Source organism: Bombina bombina, chromosome 2 (genome assembly GCF_027579735.1).
Source record: "Bombina bombina isolate aBomBom1 chromosome 2, aBomBom1.pri, whole genome shotgun sequence".
In the NCBI taxonomy this organism is placed as follows: domain Eukaryota; kingdom Metazoa; phylum Chordata; class Amphibia; order Anura; family Bombinatoridae; genus Bombina; species Bombina bombina.
This window is the reverse complement of record NC_069500.1, coordinates 1,083,086,414-1,083,107,684: the sequence shown is the minus strand read 5'-3', so window position 1 is coordinate 1,083,107,684 and position 21,271 is coordinate 1,083,086,414. Positions and strand designations below refer to the sequence as shown.

At 40.0% G+C, this 21,271-nt stretch overlaps 1 protein-coding gene across 1 annotated transcript in view; it reads left to right on the top strand.

Moving 5' to 3' along the window:
* ZNF827 (zinc finger protein 827) overlaps positions 1–21,271 on the top strand; it is a 577,489-nt gene that overhangs the window by 490,445 nt on the left and 65,773 nt on the right. Inside the window, exon 9 of the mRNA XM_053703710.1 lies at positions 305–442. Within this exon, the coding sequence (XP_053559685.1) occupies positions 305–442 (138 nt within the window). The remainder of the gene's footprint in view (positions 1–304; positions 443–21,271) is intronic.

Below are 21,271 nucleotides of genomic sequence, written 5' to 3'. Positions count from 1 at the left end.
AAGAAACCTAGGTTCTAGCTGCTGATTGGTGGCTGCATATATATACCGATTGTCATTGGCTCATCCATGTGTTGAGTCAGCAACCAACAGTGCATTGCTGCTCCTTCAACAAATGACACCGAGATTGAAGCAAATTTGATAATAGAAGTAAACATGAAAATTCTACCTAAATTATGAAAGAAAAAAATTGTGTTTCATGTCCCTTTAAACCCCCAGTGCTTAGCATTTGCTTCACTTTAAATGTAATGAAGGAAATGTAATGCTTTGCATTTCCCTAACTTCAATATGTTTTCCTTTGTTCCAGAGCCTGACCCTCTTGGACCTGATGCGGGCAATGGGTTAACAGCTTGGAAACTGAATGAACAGCTTTTTCCATGTGATGTGTGTGGTAAAGTTTTTGGCCGACAGCAGACTTTGTCCCGGCATCTCTTGCTGCACACAGGTAATACCACATATTTGTTCTTGGTTCTATATTTTTTAAACATCCTGAGGTCAAATAAATGCATGAAAATTGAAAACTTTCCATCCAGAGTAAATAAATATTTAAAAAGTTAAAAAAAAAAGAAGAAGCTTCTAAAATGTAACATTTTCAGTAGCTGCTGACTTAGTCATATCTGGATCTTTAGTGTGTCTGAGTACGTTATACTTTATAATTCTGCTAGTGCTTCATATGCAAAATATACACCTAGATTATGAGTTTTGCGTTACGGATTTAACGCTGAAAAAATGTCAATTTCAGTGTAAAAACAGTAACACAGCCATTACGAGTCTTGTCAGCATAGATATACCGCAAGCATTTTAGCCTGTAACACAACGTTAATCCCGCACTCAAAAAAATGACGCTTTGCGTGAGATTTCCATAGCGCCAGTATTACAGGTTGTGTGGTGAGGCTAAAATGCAGTCTATACCGACACAACCCAAACCGCCATCTGAAAGCAGTAGTTATGGATTTTGTGTAACTAAAGTGTTACAAAGTACACTAGCACCCATAAACTACCTATTAACCCCTAAACCGAAGCCCTCCTGCATTGCAAACACTATTTAAAACTTATTAACCCCTAATCTGCCGCCCACCCACATCCCCACCACTATAATAGTTATTAACCCCTATTCTGCAACTCCCCGACACCACCACCACTAACTAAACCTATTAACCCCTAAACCGCCAGCCCCCCACATTGCCACTACTAAATAAACCTATTAACCCCTAAACCTCCAGCCCCCCACATCACCACTAATAAATTAAACTATTAACCCCTAAACCTATCACCCCCTAACTTTAAATTAAAATGACAATATCCCTTACCTTTGAAATAAAAAAAAACTAAGTTTAAACCTTTAAATTAACCTAACATAACTATTATACTAAAATTAAAATAACTACCAATTAAAAAAACTAAATTACACGTTAAAAAAACCTAACACTACTAAAAAAATATAAGTCTAAAATTACAAAAATAAAAAACACAAAATTACGAAAAATAACAAACAAAATAAAAAATAAAAAATGCCAATACAAATGCCATTTTCAGGGCAATGGGCAGCTTAGGTTTTTGTTAGGTTTTTTATTTTGGGGGGTTGGTTGGGTGGGTGGTGCGTTTTACTGTTGGGGGGGTCTTTGTATTTCTTTCAAGGTAAAAGAGCTGACTTCTTTAGGGCAATGCCCTACAAAAGGCCCTTTTAAGGCCTATTGGTAGTTTATTGTAGGCTAGGGGGTGTTTTTATTTAGGGGGGCTTTTTTATTTTTATAGGGCTATTAGATTAGATGTAATTTGTTTTTATTTTTGATAATTTCATTTTTTATTTTTCAGAATTTAGTGTTTATTTTTCATTATTTAGTATTTTTTATTTTTTGTAATTTTAGAGTTACTTTTTTTAAGTAGTGTTAGGTTTTTTTAATGCGTAATTTAGTTTTTTAATTGGTAGTTATTTTAATTTTAGTATAATAGTTATGTTAGGTTAACTGTTAGTTTAAACTTAATTTTTTTTATTTCACAGGTAAGTTTTTATTTATTTTAGGGGTTGTTAGGTTTAGGGGTAAATAGTTTAATTAAGTGTTTTACGATGTTGGGGGCTGGCAGGTTAAGGGGTTTATAGGCTTATTTAGTGGCGGTGATGTGGGAGGCCAGAGGTTTAGGGGTTAATACATTTATTATAGTGGCGGCGTTGTCGGGGAGCAGAGAAATAGGGGTTAATAACTTTTATTAGTGGCGTCGATGTCGGGAGCAGCAGATTAGGGGTTAATAACTTTATTTCAGTGGCGGCGATGTCGGGAGCGGCGGAATAGGGGTTAATAAATGTAATTAGTGTTGGCTATGTCGAGGCAGCAGATTAGGGGTGTTTAGACTAGGGGTTTATGTTAGGGTGTTAGGTTTAAACATAACTTTTTTTCCCCCATAGACATCATTGGGGTTGCGTTACGGAGCTTTTCATTCCGCACTTCAGGTGTTAGTTTTTTTTCTAACACTCTCTCACCATTGATGTCTATGGGGAAAGCGTGCACGAGCATGTTAAATCAGCTCTTGGATTTTGTGCGGTATGGAGCTTAACGCCACAATATTGCACGCACAAGGAGGCTTTTCAGAAACTCGTAATGGCAGCGCTATGGGGGGGGGTGAAATAATGCAACTTTTGTGGCGTTCGTTTTGCACCCTCTATAGCGCAATCTAGGCGATAGTAAGTTAACTTTTATATTCACAGACAAAAAATGTGGTTAATGCTCGGATTTATGTTCTTTTTTTTAATGTTCAAAATCTGCACATTTCTTATATTTAAATCTTTAACACCACAGGATATTTTGTTTGAGTGACTTTTTTTTATTGGCGATGACATAATACATTAAACAACAATAACATAAATGTCATCAGTTTTGACATCACACATGACATTACCTACACTTTCATAAATGACATAATTGTTAACGTATTGACTCATTGACTATTTTGTATATAACACAACAAACAATGTTTACATTTTTGTACCAATGTGAACAAAATACAATAATCATAACATTCATTATACTTATAACACACAATATATTCAATCATAATTCTGGAATAAGGAAATAGTGTATTTTCTCCAACATAGGTGTGTCCGGTCCACGGCGTCATCCTTACTTGTGGGATATTCTCTTCCCCAACAGGAAATGGCAAAGAGCCCAGCAAAGCTGGTCACATGATCCCTCCTAGGCTCCGCCTTCCCCAGTCATTCTCTTTGCCGTTGTACAGGCAACATCTCCACGGAGATGGCTTAGAGTTTTTTGGTGTTTAAATGTAGTTTTTATTCTTCAATCAAGAGTTTGTTATTTTAAAATAGTGCTGGTATGTACTATTTACTCTGAAACAGAAAAGAGATGAAGATTTCTGTTTGTAAGAGGAAAATGATTTTAGCAACCGTTACTAAAATCGATGGCTGTTTCCACACAGGACTGTTGAGAGGAATTAACTTCAGTTGGGGGAAACAGTGAGCAGACTTTTGCTGCTTGAGGTATGACACATTTCTAACAAGACTAGGTAATGCTGGAAGCTGTCATTTTCCCTATGGGATCCGGTAAGCCATTTTTATTACATAAGAATAAAGGGCTTCACAAGGGCTTTTAAGACTGGTAGACATTTTCTGGACTAAAACGATTGATATATAAGCATTTTTAATACTTCATAGCTTTGAGGAATTATTTTATTCTTGGGAATTATGTAAAATAACCGGCAGGCACTGTATTGGACACCTTTTTCTCTAGGGGCTTTCCCTAATCATAGGCAGAGCCTCATTTTCGCGCCTCTATTGCGCAGTTGTTTTTGGGAAGCAAGATATGCAGATGCATGTGTGAGGAGCTCAGATACATAGAAAAAGCTTTCTGAAGGCGTCATTTGGTATCGTATTCCCCTTTGGGCTTGGTTGGGTCTCAGCAAAGCAGATACCAGGGACTGTATAGGGGTTAAATATAAAAACGGCTCCGGTTCCGTTATTTTAAGAGTTAAAGCTTTCAAATTTGGTGTGCAATACTTTTAAGGCTTTAAGACACTGTGGTGTAATTTTGGTGAATTTTGAACAATTCCTTCATACTTTTTCACATTTGCAGTAATAAAGTGTGTTCAGTTTAAAATTTAAAGTGACAGTAACGGTTTTATTTTAAAACGTTTTTTGTACTTTGTTATCAAGTTTATGCCTGTTTAACATGTCTGTACTATCAGATAGACTGTGTTCTGTATGTGGGGAAGCCAAGGTTCCTTCTCATTTAAATAGATGTGATTCATGTGACACAAAATTTAGAGAAAATGATGCCCAAGATGATTCCTCAAGTGAGGGGAGTAAGCATGGTACTGCATCATCTCCTCCTTCGTCTACGCCAGTCTTGCCCACACAGGAGGCCCCTAGTACATCTAGTGCGCCAATACTCCTTACTATGCAACAATTAACGGCTGTAATGGATAATTCTATCGAAAACATTTTAGCCAAAATGCCCACTTATCAGCGAAAGCGCGACTGCTCTGTTTTAGAAAATACTGAAGAGCATGAGGACGCTGATGATATTGGTTCTGAAGTGCCCCTACACCAGTCTGAGGGGGCCAGGGAGGTTTTGTCTGAGGGAGAAATTTCAGATTCAGGGAAAATTTCTCAACAAGCTGAACCTGATGTGATTACATTCAAATTTAAATTGGAACATCTCCGCGCTCTGCTTAAGGAGGTGTTATCTACTCTGGATGATTGTGAGAATTTGGTCATTCCAGAGAAATTATGTAAGATGGACAAGTTCCTAGAGGTCCCGGGGCCCCCCGAAGCTTTTCCTATACCCAAGCGGGTGGCGGACATTGTAAACAAAGAATGGGAAAGGCCCGGCATACCTTTCGTCCCTCCCCCTATATTTAAGAAATTGTTTCCTATGGTCGACCCCAGAAAGGACTTATGGCAGACAGTCCCCAAGGTCGAGGGGGCGGTTTCTACTCTAAACAAACGCACCACTATCCCCATAGAAGATAGTTATGCTTTCAAAGATCCTATGGATAAAAAATTAGAGGGTTTGCTTAAAAAGATGTTTGTTCAGCAAGGTTACCTTCTACAACCAATTTCATGCATTGTTCCTGTCACTACAGCAGCGTGTTTCTGGTTCGATGAACTAGAAAAGGCGCTCAATAAAGATTCTTCTTATGAGGAGATTTTGGACAGAATTCATGCTCTCAAATTGGCTAACTCTTTCACCTTAGACGCCACTTTGCAATTGGCTAGATTAGCGGCAAAAAATTCTGGGTTTGCTATTGTGGCGCGCAGAGCGCTTTGGCTAAAATCTTGGTCAGCGGATGCGTCTTCCAAGAACAAATTGCTTAACATTCCTTTCAAGGGGAAAACGCTGTTTGGCCCTGACTTGAAAGAGATTATTTCTGATATCACTGGGGGCAAGGGCCACGCCCTTCCTCAGGATAGGTCTTTCAAGGCTAAAAATAAACCAAATTTTCGTCCCTTTCGCAGAAACGGACCAGCCCCAAGTGCTACATCCTCTAAGCAAGAGGGTAATACTTCTCAAGCCAAGCCAGCCTGGAGGCCAATGCAAGGCTGGAACAAAGGTAAGCAGGCCAAGAAACCTGCCACTGCTACCAAGACAGCATGAGATGTTGGCCCCCGATCCAGGACCGGATCTGGTGGGGGGCAGACTCTCTCTCTTCGCTCAGGCTTGGGCAAGAGATGTTCTAGATCCTTGGGCGCTGGAAATAGTCTCCCAAGGTTATCTTCTGGAATTCAAGGGGCTTCCCCCAAGGGGGAGGTTCCACAGGTCTCAATTGTCTTCAGACCACATAAAAAGACAGGCATTCTTACATTGTGTAGAAGACCTGTTAAAAATGGGAGTGATTCATCCTGTTCCATTAGGAGAACAAGGGATGGGGTTCTACTGCAATCTGTTCATAGTTCCCAAAAAAGAGGGAACATTCAGACCAATCTTAGATCTCAAGATCCTAAACAAGTTTCTCAAGGTTCCATCGTTCAAAATGGAAACCATTCGAACAATTCTTCCTTCCATCCAGGAAGGTCAATTCATGACCACGGTGGATTTAAAGGATGCGTATCTACATATTCCTATCCACAAGGAATATCATCGGTTCCTAAGGTTCGCCTTTCTGGACAAGCATTACCAGTTTGTGGCACTTCCATTCGGATTAGCCACTGCTCCAAGAATTTTCACAAAGGTACTGGGGTCCCTTCTAGCGGTGCTACGACCAAGGGGCATTGCAGTAGTACCTTACTTGGACGACATTCTGATTCAAGCGTCGTCCCTTCCACAAGCAAAGGCTCATACGGACATTGTCCTGGCCTTTCTCAGATCTCACGGGTGGAAAGTGAACGTAGAAAAAAGTTCTCTATCTCCGTCAACAAGAGTTCCCTTCTTGGGAACAATAATAGACTCCTTAGAAATGAGGATTTTTCTGACAGAGGCCAGAAAATCAAAACTTCTAAACTCTTGTCAAGTACTTCATTCTGTTCCTCTTCCTTCCATAGCGCAGTGCATGGAAGTAATAGGTTTGATGGTCGCGGCAATGGACATAGTTCCTTTTGCGCGAATTCATCTGAGACCATTACAACTGTGCATGCTCAGTCAGTGGAATGGGGATTATACAGACTTGTCTCCGACGATACAAGTAGATCAGAGGACCAGAGATTCACTCCGTTGGTGGCTGTCCCTGGACAACCTGTCACAGGGGATGAGCTTCCGCAGACCAGAGTGCGTCATTGTCACGACCAACGCCAGTCTGGTGGGCTGGGGCGCGGTCTGGGGACTCCTGAAAGCTCAGGGTCTTTGGTCTCGGGAAGAATCTCTTCTCCCGATAAATATTCTGGAACTGAGAGCGATATTCAATGCTCTCTAGGCTTGGCCTCAGCTAGCAAAGGCCAAATTCATACGGTTTCAATCGGACAACATGACGACTGTTGCGTACATCAACCATCAAGGGGGAACAAGGAGTTCCCTGGCAATGGAAGAAGTGACCAAAATCATTCAATGGGCGGAGACTCACTCCTGCCACTTGTCTGCAATCCACATCCCAGGAGTGGAAAATTGGGAAGCGGATTTTCTGAGTCGTCAGACATTTCATCCGGGGGAGTGGGAACTCCATCCGGAAATCTTTGCCCAAATTACTCAGTTATGGGGCATTCCAGACATGGATCTGATGGCCTCTCGTCAGAACTTCAAGGTTCCTTGCTACGGGTCCAGATCCAAGGATCCCAAGGCGACTCTAGTAGATGCACTAGTAGCACCTTGGACCTTCAAACTAGCTTATGTATTCCCACCGTTTCCTCTCATCCCCAGGCTGGTAGCCAGGATCAATCAGGAGAGGGCATCGGTGATCTTGATAGCTCCTGCGTGGCCACGCAGGACTTGGTATGCAGACCTGGTGAATATGTCATCGGCTCCACCATGGAAGCTACCTTTGAGACGAGACCTTCTTGTTCAAGGTCCGTTCGAACATCCGAATCTGGTCTCACTCCAACTGACTGCTTGGAGATTGAATGCTTGATTTTATCAAAGCGAGGGTTCTCAGATTCTGTCATTGATACTCTTGTTCAGGCCAGAAAGCCTGTAACTAGAAAAATCTACCATAAAATATGGAAAAAATATATCTGTTGGTGTGAATCTAAAGGATTCCCTTGGGACAAGATAAAAATTCCTAAGATTCTATCCTTTCTTCAAGAAGGTTTGGAGAAAGGATTATCTGCAAGTTCTTTGAAGGGACAGATTTCTGCTTTGTCTGTGTTACTTCACAAAAAGCTGGCAGCTGTGCCAGATGTTCAAGCTTTTGTTCAGGCTCTGGTTAGAATCAAGCCTGTTTACAAACCTTTGACTCCTCCTTGGAGTCTCAATTTAGTTCTTTCAGTTCTTCAGGGGGTTCCGTTTGAACCCTTACATTCCGTTGATATTAAGTTATTATCTTGGAAAGTTTTGTTTTTGGTTGCAATTTCTTCTGCTAGAAGAGTTTCAGAGTTATCTGCTCTGCAGTGTTCTCCTCCTTATCTGGTGTTCCATGCAGATAAGGTGGTTTTGCGTACTAAACCTGGTTTTCTTCCGAAAGTTGTTTCTAACAAAAACATTAACCAGGAGATAGTCGTGCCCTCTTTGTGTCCGAATCCAGTTTCAAAGAAGGAACGTTTGTTGCACAATTTGGATGTAGTTCGTGCTCTAAAATTCTATTTAGATGCTACAAAGGATTTTAGACAAACATCTTCCTTGTTTGTTGTTTATTCTGGTAAAAGGAGAGGTCAAAAAGCAACTTCTACCTCTCTCTCTTTTTGGCTTAAAAGCATCATCAGATTGGCTTACGAGACTGCCGGACGGCAGCCTCCTGAAAGAATCACAGCTCATTCCACTAGGGCCGTGGCTTCCACATGGGCCTTCAAGAACGAGGCTTCTGTTGATCAGATATGTAAGGCAGCGACTTGGTCTTCACTGCACACTTTTACTAAATTTTACAAATTTGATACTTTTGCTTCTTCTGAGGCTATTTTTGGGAGAAAGGTTTTGCAAGCCGTGGTGCCTTCCATCTAGGTGACCTGATTTGCTCCCTCCCTTCATCCGTGTCCTAAAGCTTTGGTATTGGTTCCCACAAGTAAGGATGACGCCGTGGACCGGACACACCTATGTTGGAGAAAACAGAATTTATGTTTACCTGATAAATTACTTTCTCCAACGGTGTGTCCGGTCCACGGCCCGCCCTGGTTTTTTAATCAGGTCTGATAATTTATTTTCTTTAACTACAGTCACCACGGTATCATATGATTTCTCCTATGCAAATATTCCTCCTTTACGTCGGTCGAATGACTGGGGAAGGCGGAGCCTAGGAGGGATCATGTGACCAGCTTTGCTGGGCTCTTTGCCATTTCCTGTTGGGGAAGAGAATATCCCACAAGTAAGGATGACGCCGTGGACCGGACACACCGTTGGAGAAAGTAATTTATCAGGTAAACATAAATTCTGTTATTATACAACTTTAAAGGGATATTAAACACTTCTTGTGCTTGTATGAAATTGTGCTTGTCCCATGTCCCCTAGAGACACTCAAAAAAATAAAATTTAGCAAAAACATCTGTAGCTAATTTAGACAATTAGTAGCATTTTAAAGAAAACATAGGTTACATAATTTGCTTTTTATCTTCTCTAGGGATTGTGGGACATGCACAATTTTTACAAAAAGAGTAAGAGTTTCCAAGACTTTATTATATTTCAGAGTTGTATCTAGAGAAACTATGTACTCTTCTGCACAAGCTAATTAACAATAATATATTTTTAGCACCAATAATCAGAATTTTCATAGAATTTTTGTTCTCGATGTAAAAGAAATAAAATAAAAAATAGAATTAATAACTTATAAAAGGTATAATACAGTTGAACTCTACATCTTTTTTCTTCTGTTATGTGTGATCAGTCCACGGGTCATCATTACTTCTGGGATATAACTCCTCCCCAACAGGAAATGCAAGAGGATTCACCCAGCAGAGCTGCATATAGCTCCTCCCCTCTACGTCACTCCCAGTCATTCTCTTGCACCCAACGACTAGATAGGATGTGTGAGAGGACTATGGTGATTATACTTTGTTTTTATAACTTCAATCAAAAGTTTGTTATTTTACAATAGCACCGGAGCGTGTTATTGCCTCTCTGGCAGAGTTTGAAGAAGAATCTATCAGAGTTTTTACTATGATTTTAACCGGAGTAGTTAAGATCATATTGCTGTTTCTCGGCCATCTGAGGGAGGTAAAAGCTTCAGATCAGGGGACAGCGGGCAGATGAATCTGCATTGAGGTATGTAGCAGTTTTTATTTTCTGAATGGAATTGATGAGAAAATCCTGCCATACCGTTATAATGACATGTATGTATACTCTACACTTCAGTATTCTGGGGATGGTATTTCACTGGAATTACTCTGTTAAAAGTACATTAAACCTTTTAATAGGTATTTATTATGTTAAACGTTTTTGCTGGAATGTAGAATCGTTTGCATTTTCTGAGGTACTGAGTGAATAAATGTTTGGGCATTATTTTTCCACTTGGCAGTTGCTTGTTTTAATCGTGACAGTTTCGTTTCTCTCTCACTGCTGTGTGTGAGGGGGAGGGGCCGTTTTTGGCGCTCTTTGCTACGCATCAAAAATTTCCAGTCAGTTACTCTTGTATTTCCTGCATGATCCGGTTCATCTCTAAACAGAACTCAGGGGTCTTCAAACTTCTTTGGAGGGAGGTAGATTCTCTCAGCAGAGCTGTGAGACTTATATATTGACTGTGATTAAAAACGTTGCTCTGTAATTTTTATGTTTCAAATTTAATTATTGTTACTTTACTAATGGGAACAAACCTTTGCTAAAAGTTGTGTTGTTTTTAAGGATTGATGCTATAACTGTTTTTCAGTTCATTATTTCAACTGTCATTTAATCGTTTAGTGCTTCTTTGAGGCACAGTACGTTTTTGTTAAATAAGATTGTAACCAAGTTGCAAGTTTATTGCTAGTGTGTTAAACATGTCTGATTCAGAGGAAGATACCTGTGTCATTTGTTCCAATGCCAAGGTGGAGCCCAATAGAAATTTATGTACTAACTGTATTGATGCTACTTTAAATAAAAGCCAATCTGTACAAATTGAACAAATTTCACCAAACAGCGAGGGGAGAGTTATGCCGACTAACTCGCCTCACGTGTCAGTACCTGCATCTCCCGCCCGGGAGGTGCGTGATATTGTGGCGCCTAGTACATCTGGGCGGCCATTACAGATAACATTACAAGATATGGCTACTGTTATGACTGAAGTTTTGGCTAAATTACCAGAACTAAGAGGCAAGTGTGATCACTCTGGGGTGAGAACAGAGTGCGCTGATAATACTAGGGCCATGTCTGATACTGCGTCACAGCTTGCAGAGCATGAGGACGGAGAGCTTCATTCTGTGGGTGACGGTTCTGATCCAAACAGATTGGATTCAGATATTTCAAATTTTAAATTTAAATTGGAGAACCTCCGTGTATTACTAGGGGAGGTTTTAGCGGCTCTTAATGATTGTAACACTGTTGCAATACCAGAGAAATTGTGTAGGTTGGATAAATACTTTGCGGTACCGGCGAGTACTGACGTTTTTCCTATACCTAAGAGACTAACTGAAATTGTTACTAAGGAGTGGGATAGACCCGGTGTGCCGTTCTCACCCCCTCCAATATTTAGAAAGATGTTTCCAATAGACGCCACCACACGGGACTTATGGCAAACGGTCCCTAAGGTGGAGGGAGCAGTTTCTACTTTAGCTAAGCGTACCACTATCCCGGTGGAGGATAGCTGTGCTTTTTCAGATCCAATGGATAAAAAATTAGAGGGTTACCTTAAGAAAATGTTTGTTCAACAAGGTTTTATATTGCAACCCCTTGCATGCATCGCGCCGATTACGGCTGCGGCAGCATTTTGGATTGAGTCTCTGGAAGAGAACCTTAGTTCAGCTACGCTGGACGACATTACGGACAGGCTTAGAGTCCTTAAACTAGCTAATTCATTCATTTCGGAGGCCGTAGTACATTTAACCAAACTTACGGCTAAGAACTCAGGATTCGCCATTCAGGCACGTAGGGCGCTGTGGCTAAAATCCTGGTCAGCTGATGTAACTTCTAAGTCCAAATTACTTAATATACCTTTCAAGGGGCAAACTTTATTTGGGCCCGGTTTGAAAGAAATTATCGCTGACATTACAGGAGGTAAGGGCCACGCCCTGCCTCAAGACAAAGCCAAAGCTAAGGCTAGACAGTCTAATTTTCGTCCCTTTCGGAATTTCAAAGCAGGAGCAGCACCAACTTCCACTGCACCAAAACAGGAAGGAGCTGTTGCTCGTTACAGACAAGGCTGGAAACCTAACCAGTCCTGGAACAAGGGCAAGCAGGCCAGGAAACCTGCTGCTGCCCCAAAGACAGCATGAACCGAGGGCCCCCGATCCGGGACCGGATCTAGTGGGGGGCAGACTCTCTCTCTTCGCCCAGGCTTGGGCAAGAGATGTTCAGGATCCCTGGGCGCTAGAGATCATATCTCAGGGATACCTTCTAGACTTCAAATTCTCTCCCCCAAGAGGGAGATTTCATCTGTCAAGGTTGTCAACAAACCAGATAAAGAAAGAAGCGTTTCTACGCTGTGTACAAGATCTGTTATTAATGGGAGTAATCCATCCGGTTCCGCGGTCGGAACAAGGACAAGGGTTTTACTCAAACCTGTTTGTGGTTCCCAAAAAAGAGGGAACTTTCAGGCCAATCCTGGATTTAAAGATCCTAAACAAATTCCTAAGAGTTCCATCGTTCAAAATGGAAACTATTCGGACAATCTTACCCATGATCCAAAAGGGTCAGTACATGACCACAGTGGATTTAAAGGATGCTTACCTTCACATACCGATTCACAAAGATCATTACCGGTATCTAAGGTTTGCCTTCTTAGACAGGCATTACCAGTTTGTAGCTCTTCCATTCGGATTGGCTACGGCTCCAAGAATCTTCACAAAGGTTCTGGGTGCCCTTCTGGCGGTACTAAGACCGCGAGGAATTTCGGTAGCTCCGTACCTAGACGACATTCTGATACAAGCTTCAAGCTTTCAAACTGCCAAGTCTCATAGAGAGTTAGTTCTGGCATTTCTAAGGTCGCATGGATGGAAAGTGAACGAAAAGAAGAGTTCTCTCTTTCCTCTCACAAGAGTTCCATTCTTGGGGACTCTTATAGATTCTGTAGAAATGAAGATTTATCTGACAGAAGACAGATTAACAAAGCTTCTAAATGCATGCCGTGTCCTTCATTCCATTCAACTCCCGTCAGTAGCTCAATGCATGGAGGTGATCGGCTTAATGGTAGCAGCAATGGACATAGTACCCTTTGCACGTCTACATCTCAGACCGCTGCAATTGTGCATGCTGAGTCAGTGGAATGGGGATTACTCAGACTTGTCCCCTACTCTGAATCTGGATCAAGAGACCAGAAACTCTCTTCTATGGTGGCTTTCTCGGCCACATCTGTCCAGGGGGATGCCATTCAGCAGGCCGGACTGGACAATTGTAACAACAGACGCCAGCCTACTAGGTTGGGGCGCTGTCTGGAATTCTCTGAAGGCTCAGGGACAATGGAATCAGGAGGAAAGTCTCCTGCCAATAAACATTCTGGAATTGAGAGCAGTTCTCAATGCCCTTCTGGCTTGGCCCCAGTTAAAAACTCGGGGGTTCATCAGGTTTCAGTCGGACAACATCACGACTGTAGCTTACATCAACCATCAAGGAGGGACAAGAAGCTCCCTAGCAATGATGGAAGTATCAAAGATAATTCGCTGGGCAGAGTCTCACTCTTGCCACCTGTCAGCAATCCACATCCCGGGAGTGGAGAACTGGGAGGCGGATTTCTTGAGTCGCCAGACTTTTCATCCGGGGGAGTGGGAACTTCATCCGGAGGTCTTTGCCCAAATACTTCGACGTTGGGGCAAACCAGAGATAGATCTCATGGCGTCTCGCCAGAACGCCAAACTTCCTCGCTACGGGTCCAGATCCAGGGATCCGGGAGCGGTTCTGATAGATGCTTTGACAGCACCTTGGAACTTCGGGATGGCTTATGTGTTTCCACCCTTCGCGCTGCTTCCTCGATTGATTGCCAAAATCAAACAGGAGAGAGCATCAGTGATTCTAATAGCGCCTGCATGGCCACGCAGGACTTGGTATGCAGATCTAGTGGACATGTCATCCTTTCCGCCTTGGTTTCTACCTCTAAGACAGGACCTTCTGATACAGGGTCCATTCAAACATCAAAATCTAACTTCTCTGAAGCTGACTGCTTGGAAATTGAACGCTTGATTTTATCAAAACGTGGTTTTTCAGAGTCGGTTATTGATACCCTGATACAGGCTAGGAAGCCTGTTACCAGAAGGATTTACCATAAGATATGGCGTAAATACCTATACTGGTGCGAATCCAAAGGTTACTCCTGGAGTAAGGTTAGGATTCCTAGGATATTGTCCTTTCTACAAGAAGGTTTAGAAAAGGGTTTATCGGCTAGCTCATTAAAGGGACAGATCTCAGCTCTGTCCATCTTGTTACACAGGCGTCTGTCAGAAAATCCAGACGTCCAGGCCTTTTGTCAGGCTTTAGCTAGGATCAAGCCTGTGTTTAAAACTGTTGCTCCGCCATGGAGTTTAAACCTTGTTCTTAACGTTCTACAAGGAGTTCTGTTTGAACCCCTTCATTCCATTGATATAAAGTTGTTATCTTGGAAAGTGTTATTTTTAATGGCTATTTCTTCGGCTCGGAGAGTCTCTGAGTTATCAGCTTTACATTGTGATTCTCCTTATTTGATTTTTCATTCAGATAAGGTAGTTCTGCGTACAAAACCTGGGTTCTTACCTAAGGTAGTCACTAACAGGAACATCAATCAAGAGATCGTGGTGCCTTCCCTGTGCCCGAATCCTTCTTCAAAGAAGGAACGTCTTCTACACAATCTGGATGTAGTTCGTGCCCTCAAGTTCTACTTGCAGGCAACTAAGGATTTTCGACAAACGTCTTCCCTGTTTGTCGTGTACTCTGGTCAGAGGAGAGGTCATAAGGCTTCGGCTACCTCTCTCTCCTTCTGGCTTCGTAGCATAATTCGTTTAGCCTATGAGACTGCTGGACAGCAGCCTCCTGAAAGAATTACAGCTCATTCTACTAGAGCTGTGGCTTCCACTTGGGCCTTTAAGAATGAGGCCTCTGTTGAACAGATTTGCAAGGCTGCAACTTGGTCTTCGCTTCATACTTTTTCCAAATTTTACAAATTTGACACTTTTGCTTCTTCGGAGGCTATTTTTGGGAGAAAGGTTCTTCAGGCAGTGGTTCCTTCTGTATAATGAGCCTGCCTATCCCTCCCGTCATCCGTGTACTTTTGCTTTGGTATTGGTATCCCAGAAGTAATGATGACCCGTGGACTGATCACACATAACAGAAGAAAACATAATTTATGCTTACCTGATAAATTCCTTTCTTCTGTTGTGTGATCAGTCCACGGCCCGCCCTGTTTTTTAAGGCAGGTAAATATCTTTTAAATTATACTCCAGTCACCACTTCACCCTTGGTTTCTCCTTTCTCGTTGATTCTTGGTCGAATGACTGGGAGTGACGTAGAGGGGAGGAGCTATATGCAGCTCTGCTGGGTGAATCCTCTTGCATTTCCTGTTGGGGAGGAGTTATATCCCAGAAGTAATGATGACCCGTGGACTGATCACACAACAGAAGAAAGGAATTTATCAGGTAAGCATAAATTATGTTTTTTTATACCTAATTTATATATATATATATATATATATATATATACAGTGGATATAAAAAGTCTACACACCCCTGTTAAAATGTAAAAAAATGAGACAAAGATAAATCATTTCAGAAAATTTTCCACCTTTAATGTGACCTATAAACTGTACAACTCAATTGAAAAACAAACTGAAATATTTTAGGTGAAGGGAAGTAAACAAAAAAACAAAAATAATGTGGTTGCATATAACTGGGGATGTAGCTGTGTTCAGAATTAAGCAATCACATTCAAAACCATGTTAAATAAGAGTCATCACACACCTGCCATAATTTAAAGTGCCTCTGATTAACCCCAAATAAAGTTCAGCTGTTCTAGTAGGTGTTTGCTGACATTTTCTTAGTCGCATCCCACAGCAAAAGCCATGGTCCACAGAGAGCTTCCAAAGCATCAGAGGGATCTCATTGTTAAAAGGTATCAGTCAGGAGAAGGGTACAAAAGAATTTCCAAGGCATTAGATATACCATGGAACACAGTGAAGACAGTCATTACCAAGAACTTGACGTCCCTCCAAAATTGATGAAAAGATGAGAAGAAAACTGGTCTGGGAGGCTGCCAATAGGCCTACAGCAACATTAAAGGAGCTGCAGGAATATCTGGCAAGTACAGGCTATGTGGTACATGTGACAACAATCTCACGTATTCTTCATATGTCTGGGCTATGGGGTAGAGTGGCAAGACAAAAGCCTTTTCTTATGAAGAAAAACATCCAAGCCAGGCTACATTTTGCAAAAACACATCTGAAGTCTCCCAAAAGCATGTTGGAAAAGGTGTTCTGGTCTGATGAAACCAAGGTTCAACTTTTTGGCCATAAGTCCAAAAGATATGTTTGGCGTAAAAACAACACTGCACATCACCAAAAGAACACCATACCCACAGTGAAGCATGGTGGTGGCAGCATCATGTTTTGGGGCTGTTTTTCTTCAGCTGGAACTGAAACCTTAGTTAAGCTAGAGGGAATTATGAACAGTTCCAAATACCAGTCAATATTGGCACAAAACCTTCAGGCTTCTGCTAGAAAGCTGAACATGAAGAAGAACTTCATCTTTCAGCATGAAAACGACCCAAAACATACATCCAAATCAACAAAGGAATGGCTTCACCAGAAGATTAAAGTTTTAGAATGGCCTAGCCAGAGCCCAGACCTGAATCCGATTGAAAATCTGTGGGGTGATCTGAAGAGGGCTGTGCACAGGAGATGCCCTCACAATCAAATCTTCCCAAGTCAAAATGTGCCATGCTGAGAGACTCATACCCAAAAAGACTGAGTGCTGTAATAAAATCAAAAGGTGCTTCAACACAGTATTAGTTTAAGGATGTGCACACTTATGCAACCATATTATTTTATTTTTATATTTTTTTTCTTCCCTCTACCTAAAAGATTTCAGTTTGTTTTTCAATTGAGTTGTACAGTTTATAGGTCACATTAAAGGTGGAAAAAGTTTTTTTTTACATCACAGAAACCTGACATTTTAACAGGGGTGTGTAGACTTTTTATATCCACTGCACATATATATATATATATATATATATATATATTTCCTTCCAAAATAGAACTGCACTAATCGCATGTCCACAAGTAAACTATTTTATCAGTAACTATGAAACTTGAATACAAAATATATATATATATATATATATATATATATATATATATATATATATATATAATTGGTGTCAGTGGATTAATGTTATACACACACATACATATATATCCCACTGACACCAATGAATTATTATTTAATTAACTCACTGTACACAGTGTATTTTTTATGTATTTATATTTTTATGTGTATATATATATATATATATATATATATTTATTTATTTATTTATAAAATATTTTACCAGGAAGGATACATTGAGATTTCTCTCGTTTTCAAGTATGTCCTAGGATCACAAAACATTGCATTGATACAATAGGGTACAATAAAATACAAAAACAATAATAATACACAATATATGCAAACATTTAACATAGAGCAGGTACGAAATATTTAATCAACCATGACAGGAGCATTCTGTTTTGAGATATGTATGGAGGGATCTCTTAAATGATTTTAGGCTTGGGGAAGTTTTTAAAGTGTGAGGGAGGTCATTCCATAATTGTGGCGCTCTGTAGGAAAAGGAGGATCGAGCTGCTTTCTTTTTGTATTGAGGCAAGCTAAATAATGTGCTGTTATTGGATCGGAGGTTATAGGAGGTGGGAATAGCAGGGGAGAGCATTCTGTTCAGGTAGGGTGGGAGCTTCCCAGAAAGGCTCTTAAACACAAGGCAGGAAAGATGGAGGGTGCGTCTGGATTCCAGCGACAGCCAGTTTACCTCTTTTAGCATGTCACAATGGTGGGTCCTGTAGTTACATTGTAGCACAAAGCGGCAGAATGAGTTATATAACGTATTTAGATTATTAAGGTGAGTTTGCGGAGCAGGTGCATATACTATGTCCCCATAATCCAAGATAGGCATCAGCATTTGCTGTACAATCTTTTCCTTTACTGTAGGGCTGAGGAAAGATTTGTTTCTGTACAGGGACCTAGTTTTGGATAAAGTTTAGAGGCAAGTTTTTCTATGTGGAGCCAAAAGATAGATAGACCCCAAAGTATTTAAAAGAGTGGATTGCGGTCAGCGTGCAATTGGATTTTGTTTTGATGCGAAGATGGGACATTTTATATATATATATATATATATATATATATATATATATATATATATATGGATCCCACTGACACCAATGAAATATTATATAATTCAAGAAAAGATGAAAACGATCCTTTATGCTGATAATAGTATTCACTTTATTGGTTAAGAAAAAATATTCACATAAGTGCAAGAAAAAAGCGGTCTTACGCGTTTCTGCTTAACAATTGTGCCGTAATCATAGACCCTGCTTATCGTCCTAACACCTGAGGCTTTTAAACCCAGGTACGTAACAGCACTACTCCCACTTAACCCATTCCTCACCAGACCCCGCTTGATATAACAGAACCATTGGCTTCTAAGAGTGAACATATAAATATGTGAAAGTAGTGTTAGTCAGATTATCTCTATACTTTAGATCAGATCAAGTGAGAAAGCTGCTAAGCGGAATGACAGTTATTTTCTGTACCCAATATTTGAACCAATATTCAATAATATGTGACACTATCAAAAAATATCTACCTATGTTATATAGAGATCCAGCTTTGAAAGAAACAATAGAGAGGGGGTGCAAATTTGTGTATAAAAAGGTAGAACCTTGGGTAACTTATTATCCCCTAGTCAACTTAAAGACAAACAAACTGAACATGGAAGTGCCTGGCTACAGACTACAGGTACCTACAAATATGGTAATAGTAGGTGCAGAGCATGTGGCTATATTAATAAAACTAAAAAATTCCAGTCTTATGTTTCCAGAGAAGAATTTGATGTAAAGGGTTGTATCAAATGCAGCACAAATGTTGTGGTGTACTTGATAGAGTGCTCAGAGCATAAAAAACAGTATATGAGGATGACTAACCGAGACGTGAGGACACATATTAGGGAGCATCTTACATATATTGAAAATGAAGTCTCTTGCTCGGCACTAGCTAAACATTTCATTGAAGATCACAATCAAGATGTTAGAATGTTTAAATGGAATGCCATTGAAGTGATCAAAAAACCATTAAGAGGAGAGGAATAGGTTGAACCAACTAAAGAGACAAGAGGCATACTGGATCTTTAGATTGAGGAACCAGGTGCCCCTTGGATTCAACTCGGAACACAATATAATAAATTGTTGGTTTTAGATTGTAGGTCTAAAGCTCTTTTGGTATCTATATATGGTATATAAGGATATAGGGATGTCCACTTTATTAATCTATAAAATTCAGATTGGTTATCAGATTATTACATCTGGCTTGTTTTAAATAGGATAGAGTATCTGTTAGGCGTATATTATATATATCTCATTGGTACATACGTATTTGAATATATTACCACTATCTAAAATGCTAACCAGAAATATAGGGCTAGGTATTATTGGTATATAACTAACTGGATGCTGTTTATTATCATAGACCAGGCTATAAATTTAGTAAGCTTGTACTGTATGATATTTTATTATATCCAGAGGTGTTAAATATCTATCTCAAGATTCAAATATATTGTATGGTTATACACTATAATGTGTGTAGAACTATGTACATATATTATTTTAAGACTGAGGTTTGATAGTATTACTGATTATATATACAAGCGACCTTTGATAACATAATATTCCAAATACATGTTACTAGTTAAATGGCTAAAAATTATAACAATAGGATACAAAGTAGTAAAGCAATGTGCACGGTATTAATGAAATATTGAGATAACAAATGCATGTTTCATAGCTGTAAAAACAATAATGCCGGGGTCTCTAATCTGTGTGCTATGAGTCTATCATTTAAATAAGCTCTTAGATATGTGGTATAAGAGCTAATTAGCAATTATTTCAAATGTTTGAATGTTTAAATTTAAAAGCCTAGACAAGAAAGGATAACGCTAAATAGTGGATTTATGACTACTAATATATAATTTATTCTTTATTTTGATTGTTAGACCGTTAAAGATATATATATATGATTCGTTCTGAAGTATAGAGATAATCTGACTAACACTACTTCTTTCACATATTTATATGTTGACTCTTTGAAGCCAATGGTTCTGTTATATCATGCAGGGTCTGGTGAGGAATGGGTTAAGTGGGAGTAGTGCTGTTACATACCTGGGTTTAAAAGTCTCAGGTGTTAGGACGATAAGCAGGGTCTATGAATACGGCACAAATGTTAAGCCGAAACGCGTAAGACCGCTTTTTTCTTGCACTCAAGTGAATATTTTTTTTTAACCATTAAAATGAATACTTTTATCAGCATAAAGGATCGTTTTCATCTTTTCTTGGATTACTTTTACACGAGCTGGGTGGAGCTCCAGTTTCGGATCCTAGCTGTTCGAACCGTGACGACACAGGGCTGCTAAGGCGTTGGGAAGCAAATTTGCAAGAGAAACTTTCAAGCCGCAATGGAGACAGACAGCAAGGAGTGTTAGCCAACAGCTGAGGCTGGAGCCGTACACCGTATCTGTAGCATCCGTAGACGCAGAAGTGGAAGTCGGGTGCCTTACTACATTTCTGGAGCATGCAGGACACGATCCAACCCCAGGTAAAGCCGGTCAGGCAAAGTAGGGGTGTGTGCTCAGAAACTTTCATTGATTGAGTGATAGTACCCGGCTTAAAACCTGTACCCTTCTTATAAATGTGCATTAATTTCTGTGTACCTCCATATGCTGCTGTTGGCCTCCGTGGGACAATAATCTTTTTGTCTGGTCTAACCTGGAAAATTTCCTTATACCTCGAACATATGCAGATAATGAGCTCTGATTGCGGACATTTTGTGTTTTACTAATTATTATATAATTAACCCACTGCACACCAATGTATTTTTTAAATATATATATTTATTATATATAGTTATATATATATATATATACAGGGAGTGCAGAATTATTAGGCAAGTTGTATTTTTGAGGATTAATTTTATTATTGAACAACAACCATGTTCTCAATGAACCCAAAAAACTCATTAATATCAAAGCTGAATAGTTTTGGAAGTAGTTTTTAGTTTGTTTTTAGTTATAGCTATTTTAGGGGGATATCTGTGTGTGCAGGTGACTATTACTGTGCATAATTATTAGGCAACTTATCAAAAAACAAATATATACCCATTTCAATTATTTATTTTTACCAGTGAAACCAATATAACATCTCAACATTCACAAATATACATTTCTGACATTCAAAAACAAAAACAAATCAGTGACCAATATAGCCACCTTTCTTTGCAAGGACACTCAAAAGCCTGCCATCCATGGATTCTGTCAGTGTTTTGATCTGTTCACCATCAACATTGCGTGCAGCAGCAACCACAGCCTTCCAGACACTGTTCAGAGAGGTGTACTGTTTTTCCTCC